The sequence below is a fragment of the Elaeis guineensis genome, chromosome 8 (genome assembly GCF_000442705.2).
Source record: "Elaeis guineensis isolate ETL-2024a chromosome 8, EG11, whole genome shotgun sequence".
Lineage (NCBI taxonomy): Eukaryota > Viridiplantae > Streptophyta > Magnoliopsida > Arecales > Arecaceae > Elaeis > Elaeis guineensis.
The window spans coordinates 11,222,114-11,236,336 of record NC_026000.2 but is presented as its reverse complement, the minus strand read 5'-3'; the positions used below and the strand labels follow the sequence as shown (position 1 = coordinate 11,236,336).

The window sequence follows — 14,223 nt, the reverse complement described above, 5'->3', positions numbered from 1 at the left end:
TTCTATAACTCTATGCACCATATCTAATATATCAATCAAAGTTACACAAGATTTAAGAGCAATTATCTCACAAAATGTTGATGAAAAAAAATGAAAAATGATGGATTTGAAGGGCATAATACTCTTATGATCTGTAAATATAGGTGAATTATCTTAACTCTTACAATGTACATAGAAATATTTGTTGAGCAAGATTAAGTAAACACTACTGCCTTGTAGCTTCTCAAATCTAAACACTTATATATAGATCAGTGGAGGTTGATGCATAAAAAAAATTGTGCACAGACATGTTGTTCGTGAACAAGGTGCGGATAATAAACATATGTATTTATTTCAGAGAAATATGACACCAGAATATGGTGATACAGAACATAATGGAAAACTTTAAATGTTCTACACCTTGTTTACTTCAAAACTGAAAAGTTGACAGGTATCCAAAAAAAAAAAATTGAAAAAAAATAAGAGGTTTGTAAACAGAAGATAATGTTACCTCTACATCTATTGGCTCATGATGAAATGCCATTTCAGACATAAGATCATAAACAATAGGATTTTGTTCAATGCCCTCCATACACATTCCAGTGCCAACCTGCCAACAAGAAAAGGAAATAAAATTGTAAACAAGAAAATAGGATACACCTCTTGAGAATACATTGCTTCTACTAAAATTCATGATATAGTTAGTATTGATATCTTTGAATAACAATTTATACAGGAGTTCTATCTAGAATCAGCAGTTGCTAGAATATAGTTTCTACTACTAAGCTGTCGCTCTCATGCAATTAACTTTGTTTTCTGGTAAAATTACCACAAGTGAAATTAAATTATAAAAATCGTTAATATGCCCAAAAACACATAATATTTTTTATTCTTTAAAAAGTGTATATCTTCTTTATGTCATTCGTGGTAATAAATGATGTGGTTTATAACTTGTGGACCAAATACAAAATTAAAATAACATTAAAAGTTAAAACAACCCTAAATTACATGTTCAAAATCCCTAAACCTTTAAATAACTATAATCAAAAGCAAGATTTTAAATCCCGTGGGATGGGGACGTCTCGGTTTTTGCCCGGAATGGGACGCCTCGCGTCCCACCCCATCCCGATGGCCATCTCGGTCGGGCGTCCCGATGGCCGTCCTGGCGCAAAATGGAGTCACGGGCGCGAATTTTTTTTTTTTTAAAGACGAGGAAGAGGCCGTGCTTCGCATGATATCCCACCTCCGTATTGCATGCACAGGTGCAATTGGACTGCGCAAATTCCACGGCATCATGCTACCCCTTGTATTTCACCGATTTCGGATTGCATGCTCTCCACCATATCCCACGCGAATCCCACGATGGATAACACGCCACGCTACCCTTTGTATTGCACCGATTCCGGACTGTGCGCCGTCCACCGTGCATATCCTTCGGGATTTGCCCTGAGTGGCTGCATCCGGAGTGGCCGTGCGAGAGCCCGAAGGCTCCATGTCTCTGAGCCCTAATTCCTTCCCCTCCACCGCCGCCTCTGGTCCTCTCTGTTCCCTCCTCCCTCTCCGGCCTCTCGATTGGCTCTCTTCCGGCATGCTCTCCTCTCCCGGCCTCCCTCCCGACGTTCTCTCCTCTTGAAAAAGCGGAGTCGAAGGAGAAGACAGTGCTCCCTCCAGCGACGATGCCGACGCCAACTTGCTAGCAAAAAAAGAAAGAGGTCGGTACCCCTTCTTGGCTTCTCCTTCATTCTTCTCCCCGTTCGAAGCATCATCGCCATAAAAAAAAAGGGCACGACCGAGACGGCCGTGCCGGTGCCTGATCCGATCAGGATGAAGCTGGGATGGCTGGGACCAAGACCGAAAGTGCGTTTCGGGGTCCCACACCCATCCCTGGTGCCGGAATGCCAAAGGAACGAGACGGGACAGCCCCCATCCCGTCGGGATTTAAATCCTTGATCAAAAGCTTAAAAAAATAAAAAAACAGTGAATCGGTACCATACCAGTATGTTTCTGAATACCAAGTGCCAATACGGTACTCTTCTATACCATACTAATCCAGGAGCAAGATTGTGTACCTTGATAACAATTCATTCAATCTGACTGCTAATAAGTTTCCCACTAGCTTTACTGAAGCAACAATGATAAAGATAATCAATGCTTAATAAAGAGTATTTAAACAAACCATGGTTGAATTTTCACTTTTACGAGCTTCAATAGGTCCAGATGCAACTGCATCTATAAGCCCATACATCTCAATGTTTCCAGCAAAATTGTGTAGCATGCACCTGAAAAAGCATAAAAAGATACTACAATCAAAAATAAAAAACAAGGAGAATTCAAGACTTTCTTGGAATATCAACGAACCTAAAAAGGAGTACTAGGGAAAAAGAGAACTTTCCAGATGTATGGAACACCATAAAATTGGTCAGAAGTGATCCATATGGGCTTTACTTCAGCATATAAATCAAGAACCACCATTCGGCCAATAGGAACAGAATGCAAGAGTGCCTAAACACAAAATATATGTCACATGGAAGCATGAAAATTAAATATGAAATTAAATTTCTAATTCAAAAGTTAGGACCAATACATGCATGTTTTTCAGATCTTTTCTGAACCATTAACAAATTGTAGGTTAAATAAATTTTAAGATGTAACTACAAATGAGACTACCGAAGCGTAGTACTATTCTACTCTATTCTAGCAAGTATGTTGTTATTGCACAAGCTCCTCAACCACAACCACAATTAGAAGCCTTATTCCAAAGTTTTGACATCTTTTAACAGCTAAAGTTTTTTCTAATCCGTTCTTTTAACCTGCATGTAGGATTTAGAGGCCTTATGTGTTTTCCATTTTAGATCCTTAAAGACAAATAATTTCACATTTGTAATCATTGATTAAATTTCTGATATCCCTTCCAAGTTCCAACTCCTCCTTATGGACCATTTAAAAGCTATAAACTGATTATTGTTATATTTCATGCATATTTGTTCCATATACCAGACCCATGTTTATAAATATATGTATATTGCAATCTTCCAACAGGTGTTGCTTAAGTTATATGGTCCAAGCCAGAAATTTGCTTCAAGGGCTATTTAAGGTATCTTGGAAACAATCATAGTATTCTACATAATTGCATGGTCAAAGTCCCCCACTCTTCTGGTAGCTGATGGACCCACTGTCAGTTTCTGACCGAGCAAGTGCGATTTAGCGCCAATACCAAACCAACTGAAAAGAAGAGACATGATGTCTTCAGATCATCTTCTTCTTTCTTATGTAACTATTATGACAAATCAAGGTCTGAAATCTCATGCCTCAACTGCATATCATTCGCATCTTAATATTGTACAACATGGAACACCCCTGGAAGCTACTCAGTGTTCACCAAATAGGAAGTCACCTCAGTGCCACAGGCCAATATGTGCATGATATTGGGTTGAGATGTTGCAGTATGGTCAAGATTTCAAGCCTTGCTAGAATTAAACTTACCCCTGTAGCTTCTTTTGCTCGAACTGCACTCATAATTAACGTCAGTTTCTGTCATTCCCAAAGACCTTACAACATCATATCTTCTTCAATCATATCCACATCTTTTTGCTCATCAAATTTAGTGCAGGAATGGAATATGACACAATAGCCTCCACAAATGCCATCAATGATAAAACAGACATTATATGAATTTGATTATCAATAATCTTATTGGACACGTATCATGGACATAAGATGTTAATCTGATTAACAGAACTAAGACAGGTTATCCAATATCACTTACCACCCAACTCAAGTCCAAAATTAAGAACATATGTCTTGCACATCATTCAGGCACTGTGTGTTTTTATATTGATGATTATCATGCTTTTAATAATTTGGACAGCCTGCCAAGCAGTCTTTTAACCTGCTCTCAAAATCAGGATTTTATTTACTTCTTGTCGTCTACTTAAGACTTGGTACCTGCCAACCAGGGCCAAAACAGATAGCAAATCCAGCATGAAGCCATGTTTGTTATGCAACCAGCTTCAGACAATTAATTTGTTTAAATGACTAAATATACATATTCTCTGTTAAGTAATATTTAAGCATAAATACATATATAGCCAAAAACCAATTTGTAGATTTAAATCCATAGACAAGAACTTGTTGAATAAAATTTTAGCATATATTTCATATTAACAGAAATAGATGTATACATCCACATATAGTTCACATTAGGGCCTTTCTGAGCTGGTTACTTTCAGCTGATTAACAGGTTGTTAAAATCATTATTAGGTAAGATTAACTGTTAGAAATATAGGGGCTCTTCTACAAATGTAGGTCATATTGTTGTTTTATAGAGTTTCCCTTAAGTTGCTAAAGCATCATGCTGATCACATAACATGCCAGTCAACAGTTACACTATGATATCCCTTGAACAACAATTTTTTATTACACCTCATATGCATCCATTTTCATTTCCACAGAAAATGAATTTTGTGTAGCCCTCTTTTGTCTTTCTCCTACTGTTTTTTAGGGCTTTATCACCAAGGCTTTCCACCATGATACCAATGTTTTACTTTACTCTATCCTCCTCTCACCCATCAGCAATAACAACCCATATAAGCATGGTGGTCGGTGGAGGACAAGTGATGGACTTAGAGCTGACACTTGAAGGTCAATTTTTCATTAGCAATCTTGCATCTAGCATTGCCTTAGCATATCTCCTAAACAACATAGATCGTCTAATCTCAAATGCACATGCCCCAAAGTCCACAAAGTATCACTGATGGGACTCATATGTTTTTTCTGAGTTGATACTACATACACAGAGCCCAAAAGCATCTTTTCTTTCTCAGTTGATATTACACGTAGATATTTCTCCCGTCTCTAAAACTCTCTCGTAGGTGCTAGGAAAGAAAATAACCACTATTCTTAATCTTATGGACATGAATATACGTTAGTCTTTGAGACCAACACAGTCTTTCTTAGTCTTTAGTTTATGAACCCCTCATACAACTTAACAGTGTGACTCAAAAATATATTCCACTGTAGTCAATGGACTTCTACACATCACTTTTCTCCTACAATTTCCAAGTAATAAGATGACACCATAAATACACTGAAATTTCAAAAAAAAAAAAAATGGAGCAAAGATTCAAGTAAAAATGTAAGATAATGTCACAGAGATCAAAAGTGTTAATAAAAGATATCCTAATAAGACAAGTGTTACCTTCATTTGTGGTGGCTTCCAAAATGGATCATATGAAAATAACCACCCCTACAAAAGCTCACAAAATTCAATAAGAGTTGTATGATAAAATATGAAATATATAAAACAATAATGTAGCTTCTAGGAGCTTTGCAAAGCAAGATAAATGCTGTAAAAATTAAAATGTTAAAATGTGTAACTAGGAAAGACAGGTTCACAAATGAGTATACTGAAGGTGTAGGTAATGCAAATAATCATTATAAATAGATAAATAGTTGCTAATACTAGTGTAAGAGTCAAAGCAGAGTTTTGGCGATGTTTTAATCATCTGTTTAGTCCTGGGTATTTTGGTCATTTTGATTTCCTAGTTATGGTCACTAATTATTTGGGACAGATTTTGAGTCATTTTGGTCTCTTGGTCCTGTTTGTAATGGTAATTATGTTGTGGGGGGTTTCTGAAAAAGAGACATGTATGTTAGCTGGGGTTAGGAAAGAGGTTTGACTTTTGAAGCAAGAAGCTTCTGCAAGAAGCCTCTAGCTCAAGTATTGGAAGTGAGGGTTCGGAGAAGTCAACCTGCAGCACCTTCTGATCCCTATATCACTGTGTCAGGCATGAGAGGTCTGCATTCTGCCACTGTTTCCTCTTCTTTTCTGAGCTGTGAAGCTCTAGATTTTAGGTATTTTCTTGAATCCGAAGAAATACCTGATCTTTGTGCTCTAAATTTGATCTCAGTTGTTTTTGCTAATTGGAAGGTTGATCTCTTTAGTCTTTACTCTTTTGGACTGGTTCTGCTCCTATATTGTGCTGAGATTTATGAAAGAGTGTTGTTTATCTGTTGTTAAGTAGCTCCTTGTTTATCTATTGTTTATTTGTTTAGTTGGGTAATCTCCCTATTAGAAGTAGAATCAACTTATTTTCAAATTTCAGTTTGCTTCAGTGAGTTCCACTAACTGAGTGCAAAGTGATAGAGAGATTAGAGAATGTATACAAATATATAATAATGATATGAGAATGCTGCAAAAGTAGGTGCTCGAATTTGTGTTGAAAGGGCAGGAAAGAAGTGGGCGAGACCCAAGCAAACACAGATTGTAGTTGTGAGAAAGGACCTAAAAGGATTTTAATAACAATCAAGAAGCACCATAATAGTAATAATACGTAAATGTGGATTCATAAAGCTGCACTAAATAGTCAGGCCAAAGGCTGACAGGAATGGTTATTTAGCAGCATGACCTCTCTAAAAGATATATTTGCACTACAAGTACAGATAGATGTTGGGTCATTATCCATTTTAACAATATGAAGGCAAACTTCAATAGTCCAACTCCTTATTCTAAAGATCCATAACTATGTAGATGGATAACGCATGAGTAACATAAGCATCCTTTAGCAAACCAAGGCAAAAATAAAATTAAATTGTAGCATGCTTACTTGCATTAGCCATATAGCATTATCATCACCACTTTGCATTCCCCTATAAATTGCAGCACCTAATGAAGATATGTACTTTGGGTCATCCACAGGTGGAGTGTTCTCATCAAAAGTATCACTGCATATAAAATGCAGAGTACAATGAAAAACTCAAACTCAACTCAATGAGAAATTACAAGACAGTGTAAAGGCATTTCAGTAGTGAAATTTCTAATGATAAAACCAAAAAGAGAAAACATGATTACTGTTAGAAAAACCTGATGATAACCAAAAACAATGATGGCCAATGACATCAGTCAGAAAATAGGACCATAAAATACCTATATATGAAAAATACCTGTCTGCATGAACTAAGCACCAAATGCATGAAAAACTCCTATGTCTCATCTTTTTTAAAGAACTTAGTCTGATACCTAAAGATACATTAAATAAAGGGTCTTAGTGCCCAGGTCACCTAGCTGCATCCTGAAGGAATGTATAACACAAAATTCTGGTCTTGTCAAAACCAATCATAAATTGATTTTCTTTTGTTTATGACCTATGTAACAGATTTCTTCAAGTTCATGTGAGTGGTGGTTCATGTACAGTAGAACAAATAAGGAACAAGATCATTTGATTAAAAGGGGGAAACTCTAATGGATGTTTAGCATGTTTTGTCATTTCTGTTTTTCTCTATTACATCTGCATGTCAAATCAACCTGTTCCCTCCATGTATATAAATCAACCTGCTTATGAAAAATAGACACGCCATTCAGATCTGGAGATTTTTTTTTTTTATTTTAACTCTATGTGGTCAGTTAGCCTTCAAACTGTTTCATGGTAGATTTGGGTCATCATATAAACATTTAAACATTCCCTGTTTTGGTTAACCGTAAAACATATCCAAACACTGAGCAGAAAAACAGCAGTATCCTAGATCCATTTTATCTTGCTCGGCATATATAACAATTTTATTGGTCTAACGTTGACATCTACACCTATCATTGTAATGAAACAAAAGATTGAAGAGTTGAGATGACAAAAATGTGATCCACAATATGAGAACCCATGACCATATAGTTAAGAATTAACATATGACTGGTTAGCAATGTATCAGCTTACAGTAGAAAAATACCAGGTAAAATTAAGAGGAAAGAAAACAACTGGAAAGAAAGAAGACTGTGCCTCTGAGCAACTAGTACAGTCTACTCTATAATCTATTAGTTGAATTTTTTTCTGATACATCAAACGGACGACATTAAATAAACCTAAGAGGAAAGAAAACAACCGGAAAGAAAGAAGAGTTACTGTGCCTCTGAGCAACTAGTACAGTCTACTCTATAATCTATTAGTTGAATTTTTTTCTGATACATCAAACGGACAACATTAAATAAACCCATGAAGTCTAACAAAACAGAAATGAGATAAATTCAAAAAGACTCCTAAAAAAGTTTGCCAGGAGATGGAAGTGGAGAAATTGTACCAATTGTATATGTGACTAGTCCTACCGTACTCTGCACAAGAAACAAAGATTCAACTTTAGACTTGCGATACAGGAGACAGGAATTTTGGAAGCAAGCTTAAGTCACCAATCACCATAACTTGTAGATGTATATGGAGTCACATAAATCACATGTCACACAACTTGTGGATTTAATAAGATAGAGGCGATAAGTGCAAGTACACAAATTCTTATTAAAAAAGGAAAAAAGTTTATATAAATCCTTTTTTGCAAAAGAAAAGGTAATAGAACTAAAAGATAGAGGTTGCTGATTCATCTGGCATCAATGATGCGCCTCTCACAAAGTACAGTTGCATCTGTCAAAGTTGATGAATCTGAAATTTCAAGAAATGTGACAATGCTCTCTCTCTCTCTCTCTCTCTCTCTCTCTCACTCACTCACTCACACGCACGCACACACACACAACGCACACATGCACACACATGCTGACATGTGTGCACGCACATGCTCACATGCGGGCATGCACAAAAACTCCTCTAAAGAGGAATCTCCTGAATTTCTGACTATAAGATTATCATGTGAAACATTATATCAAACAGATCTGAAATCAAATAAACAAAGGAAAATCACCTTCCTCTTGTACCTTTTCTCCTTCCCCCTTTGCCAGGTTCTGCTGCATACTCCTTGCCCAACATCCACTGATGCTAGGTGAAAAAAGAGGGGGTGGTGGTGGAGGGGGACGAAGGACAGCAAGAGTGGCAGTGAGAAGACGTCCTGGAGGAGAACATAGCAACGGAGGTGGAGACAGGGCAAGGAGTGATCACAGAGGAGTATGGTAGCTACTTCTAGAAGGGACTAAGGTAGAGGAGGTTGCTAGGCAAAGTAGAAAAGGATGAGAAGGCCATAGATGAAGGAGAGGTAGCAACGGAGGTGAAATCAGAGAGAACAAAAGACTACACTGAGAGGGTTCGATTGGATTAGAAGCCAGAAATGGATCTAACATGAGTTATATTCTCTGAACTCTTCCTCTATAATTTAGTTTTGCTTCAAACCTGTTCTTGTCTTGTAATTTAATTCTATACATCTACTAACAGTGCGCCTTCATCTGTATTCTGAATTTCTGATTCACTTTCATATTAAAAGACACAGCAAATTTTAGATTTAGGCTATCCATATAGAAGAATAATAAATAAATAAATAAACATCAAAATTCATTGTCAACACCAGGGATACGATGACACTGTCATGGCCAGAACTTATCCATCAATGACTAAAGGATCATACATCTCTGGTGCTGATACCGACCACTGTTTCTCACATTGGTATAATTATGCTAAGGATATACAATAAAGTATTGTTCCTTGGATACAGATTATCATGTGAAGAGCATATGAGAAGTTGGTTTGGCAAGGCCAAGGGGTAGAGGGAGAAGAAGAGGAAAGGGTGAGATGAAGAAACAGCAGTTATGAAAGAACAGGTAGAGGACAGAGAGGGAGCAAGAAGAAATAATCCATATTGGTCATCTTTCTTGGATGACCTGCCCATCCAAAAATTGACTATACTCCAATTTGTCTCTTCTTTTAGCTTTTTGGACAACAACTTAAGTTTGCCTCTAGTGCATAGCATGTGCCTTTATCTTGTACATGACAACATGGAAATTTTAGCATATTAAATCTATAACAGATGCCTAACCACCTAGCTCAGAAGTAAAACTCTGAAGTCTGAACTGTGTTTAAGAAATGGTTCATGATGAAAAAAACTAAAAGAATGCATGAAATGGAAAGTGGACTTTATATATATTACTAAAAAGCCTCCTAGGAATCAAATTACTGGGAAACAACAAAAAACAAAGTGGGAAACTATCTTTTCATTTTTCTTTTCATTAATATAGTTTTACTAAAAGATACATCAGATATACATATTACACTTATGTAGCAAACATACAAATAGCCCTCTTGAAAAGCCTCTCACATATTCCTTCCATCAAAAAACAAACCTCACTCATATTCAACCCTTAGGGTATTATGGGCATGCATGCAAGTATGCAACAGTCTGTTAGTGTATTTTTGTTAAAGTTGGGTTTTATCAAAGACATCACTATAACCGTATGGGCACAAAAAATGCAAACAGTAAAAACCAAGTATCTAGCAGGCTAAAAGTATTGTTCCTATCAATATTTCTTTTTCTTCTTTCCCAATTTATAACAAAAATTTCAGTTTTTGTTAAGTATACAACATAAAAATGAGTTATACAATTAAGAAGCATGCTTCTCTATTGAAATACTTGCTAAGTACTCCTATATCTTATACTACAAAGTCTACTGATATCTAGGTCCATGGTTGGAATATACACCTGTTAACTATCCTATTTTTTGTGACTATGAAATAGATCATAGAGAGTTAGTATTTATACCTTTGAACTGTTGCTCTATAAATGCTTTCCCAATTTCTATGAACAAGTTATCAGTTGCATCCAATAGATATGTACAACACCACCTTGGATCACTGTCAATAGAAAACCTATAACAAAACAAGTAACCATCTGGATAACTCCATACATTAGGCACATGCCATAATAGTTACTATTAGCAAATGAAGAAGTGTTAGGTATCTTATTAAAAGACTGTTACTAAATTGAATGGGTCAACGCGAACACGTGCACCCACAAAAAAAAGTGCCAATTGTTAAATACTGCATCGCAAATGAAACAATAAATACAAACTCCATTTTTATCAAGCCACATAAAGACAATTCCAGAAGGTCTCCCTACGAATTAATCACTCTAAAGGGATTGAAATATTTTCACACTTATATTAAAATTTAAAGGCAGCAAATACCATACCAATTCCCAAGGCGGTTTATTTTAGCTGAAGGAAATTTGGATCTTAAAGCCAAAGGAACATTCCCAGAAAATGCAGGAAGAACTGCAAGCAAGATCATAGCAATATCTTAAATTCTAAATCAACATATGAGATAATACATACAAAATTAGTAAATATGAAATTTTCTTTGATGAATTCAGAGTGTATGATTCAGGAGAAAAATTTATACAGATAAGACACGATACTGAGATTCATGTAATGTTCATGTCATAAGTATGTAAAAGCATGAATATCACAAGTCTATGGTATAACGCACAATGGTTACAAGGAAAAAATTCTGAAAGAAAATAAAGACCATCTTTTATGATTCATTTGTTTTTCCAAGATGGATGGAGGATTACCTCAAAGTCTAGTAACTACAGGTCACTCAAATATATAAAGATTAAGGGAACAATTCTATAGTTTTTGGTATTTTCTTAAAGCCAACAGACATTTTTACATTCAAATCAATTAAATCAGTTAAACAATTGTCAGTGCACAATCTACACTTTGATTAAACCACAGTTCAAGTGGAGTAAAATGAAAATCAGGACAATGTAAGTGCAAGTTCAATAATATAATGTCTAATGAATACTTTAGATGAAATCTGGTATTTAGAGAAAATATTTATCTTCATTGACCACTTGCATTTCCACCCCAGAAAGAAAGTATTTCGCAACAATGCTTTTTAACCATTTAAAAAGGCTAAGGACCAACAAGATAATATTAAGTTGTTAATTTATATAAGATCTTCCTCTCTTAACATCATTATTTGTTAAACTTGGGCATTACACTATTTTTTGTTTTACCACATTAAGTGGACAGAATCAACAAGCATGTTTAGTTAATTAAAAGTGCAAGATCAGCAATAATGAGTCCTTTATGTGGTTTAAGTTTAACTGGCTTTAGCTCATGCTTCATATTAGTTGGCATTGGTTTTCACATAATACTGGCAAACAAGTTGGTGATTCTATGAGATAGAAATATCTTCCCAAAACAATTGATATGAAATTCTATAGTACAAAACCAGTGTTTTGTCTCGCCAAAACATTCATAAATCCAACTGCACCTAGTTGGGAAAGTGATTGATGGTTATGGTTAGGAGGTAATGATTTCTAATAGTTCTTTTCAAAATACAAGTTCCTTATTTTTGATTTAATTGTTTTAGTCTCGTATAGTATTATTTTTTCAATTTTTGGTTAAGAATTTTTACAGTAATGTGATACTTATACAAATGTTTAGGTCCTGAGCATCAATGTGGGATGCATATTTACTATAACAAAATATGCTTTAGAGCAGTTAGATTGTTAGTTTAAATGACCAAAACATACATGGTTATCTATACAAGATAAGCAGGAAAAAAAAAGATCCAAATAGAAAAGGAAAAGTAGCAGTTTAGAAGGGTATCTAATAATGCCATTTTTTCTCTTGACAATGTTGTAAGTCTTTCCATTTTAATACATAGTACTTGATGATATATCTAGACAATGTTGCATGTCTTTCCACAGATGCATGATACTCAGCATAGTATGTTCTGAGCAAACCTTTAAATAGCAAGACTACAATACCTAACTCTAAACATCAAATCTCATTATTTTTGGGGGAAAAAATCTTATCACTGCTCAAAATTAAAGAATGGTGGTTGGACAATGAAAAACACAGCTAAAAAAGAATTTTTACTTAAACACACTAAAGTAAAGTCCTATTACCATTCATATATTTCTTAAACTCTTTTATATTAAATGATATAGAACATCCTATTTCCCATGTAAGTTTCTTTCTTTCGTAACTCTGCCTTAAATTGATCCTTGTTGTATTGCTGTCCGGCTAGCCAAAGTTTTTAAAGCTTATCACCAATTATATATTTCTTGCCCATCAACTTCTAGAATTTCTGTATAATGAAAGAGTATAGAGTTACATCCATTGAAAATGAAACAACAATTCAGTTGATCTGCCAGAAATCTGGAATTTATCTTCACAATCAGACCCATTGATTTCAATAAATTAGCTCTTGCTTCATTGGCCAAGATTTTTGTTCCTACCAATCATTTGCTTTTTCTACCAATCATCTGCTATACATGTTCATAAACTAAGCAACACTCAAGATCATTCCTCCTACATAATAAACAAGAAACAAATATGTTAAGGACATGAAAAAAAAAATTGCAGATTATGAAATAAATCTAACCAAATAGAAATGCTTGGCATTAACAATAAAAAATCTGTATGGAATGAAACAAATATCAAACAAGTGAACCAAGATGACCTTCTGAAAGCCATTGTACATCTTTGTCTATTCATAGAAGAATGTGTTTTCAAGGATTCATCACCAAATTGCAAAAGTTCATGTATTTTCAAGTCAATACCTGGAGACATTCCAAAGTCATACATCCTAGCTAGAATTTTCTTCTGAAGAACAAGTTGATCATCAATCCAACTCTGAGGAAGTGGTCCACCCCATCTATCATTAATCACTTACAAAATGTTTACAACCAAAGAAAACAAAGCATCCATTCAATACTTGTGATGCATATCGTAAAAATTAGTCAAATAATATAAATGAAGGCACCAAAATCTTCTTGATGCACAGATAAGGAATCCTTATTTGTATAACCATGCGTAGGAAAGTTCCCTAGTTTGTAAGATGAAGATCACTAGTTAAAGTCCACCAGATGGTGAAACCATTCCAAATTATATAGATGACACAGCAAGCTTTTTACTAGGATGAATTTGTAATTGGCCCAAATTCAAAAGTCCTGATCAACAAATTGAAACTAACTACTTGGTAGTGGCATGTCTTCTTTTTTCCCATGAATCAGCCATTGGTTTTCCCTTTTTTGTTGAGATAGTTCATAAGTTTCAGAGTATAAGACATATCTGTTTCCATCGCTCTCAAGAATCCCAGGTGCATTACCTAGTCATCTATAATCATATACAACCTTAGGCTCAGTAATACAAAAGTAGAAAATCTTTTTAAGTTAGGAAAGGATTAAAAAGCACATTGAAATGCACCGAGGCAACAAAACTTATTTCAGATATAAAGCTTTTTTTTGTTGGGGGGGTTGGGGGTGGGGGAATTAAAAGCAATCTATTATACATGAGAAAATTGTAATGGATAGTAAACTCACCCATGCAAGTTTCCCATACGTGACCATGCAAGAAAAGCGGGTCCCCCAAAAAAATCATCCAACTCTGAACCACTTATATTAAACCTCTAAAAAGCAAAAGCAACAGTAGTCAGAAAATGAACATTAACCTACTCAAATAATTTAATCTATCTTGATAAGTTTGCTTTCCTATTCATATTCTGAACTATTCAGTATGAAAAGATTATGGTC

The 14,223-nt window shown here is 35.2% G+C and overlaps 1 protein-coding gene across 3 annotated transcripts in view; it reads right to left on the bottom strand.

The window, feature by feature from the left end:
- LOC105050058 (alpha-N-acetylglucosaminidase) overlaps window positions 1-14,223 on the bottom strand; it is a 35,756-nt gene that overhangs the window by 13,081 nt on the left and 8,452 nt on the right. For 2 of the 3 annotated variants that reach the window (XM_073261549.1, XM_073261551.1), the window contains exons 5-14: window positions 14,014-14,099; window positions 13,252-13,346; window positions 10,867-10,948; window positions 10,438-10,544; window positions 8,047-8,077; window positions 6,585-6,702; window positions 5,177-5,224; window positions 2,373-2,481; window positions 2,156-2,259; window positions 491-589 (exon numbers count right to left, since the gene is read on the bottom strand). In XM_073261549.1, coding sequence (XP_073117650.1) covers window positions 491-589; window positions 2,156-2,259; window positions 2,373-2,481; window positions 5,177-5,224; window positions 6,585-6,702; window positions 8,047-8,077; window positions 10,438-10,544; window positions 10,867-10,948; window positions 13,252-13,346; window positions 14,014-14,099 — 879 coding nt within the window. The remainder of the gene's footprint in view (window positions 1-490; window positions 590-2,155; window positions 2,260-2,372; window positions 2,482-5,176; window positions 5,225-6,584; window positions 6,703-8,046; window positions 8,078-10,437; window positions 10,545-10,866; window positions 10,949-13,251; window positions 13,347-14,013; window positions 14,100-14,223) is intronic. The other variant, XM_073261550.1, reaches the window with a different exon arrangement.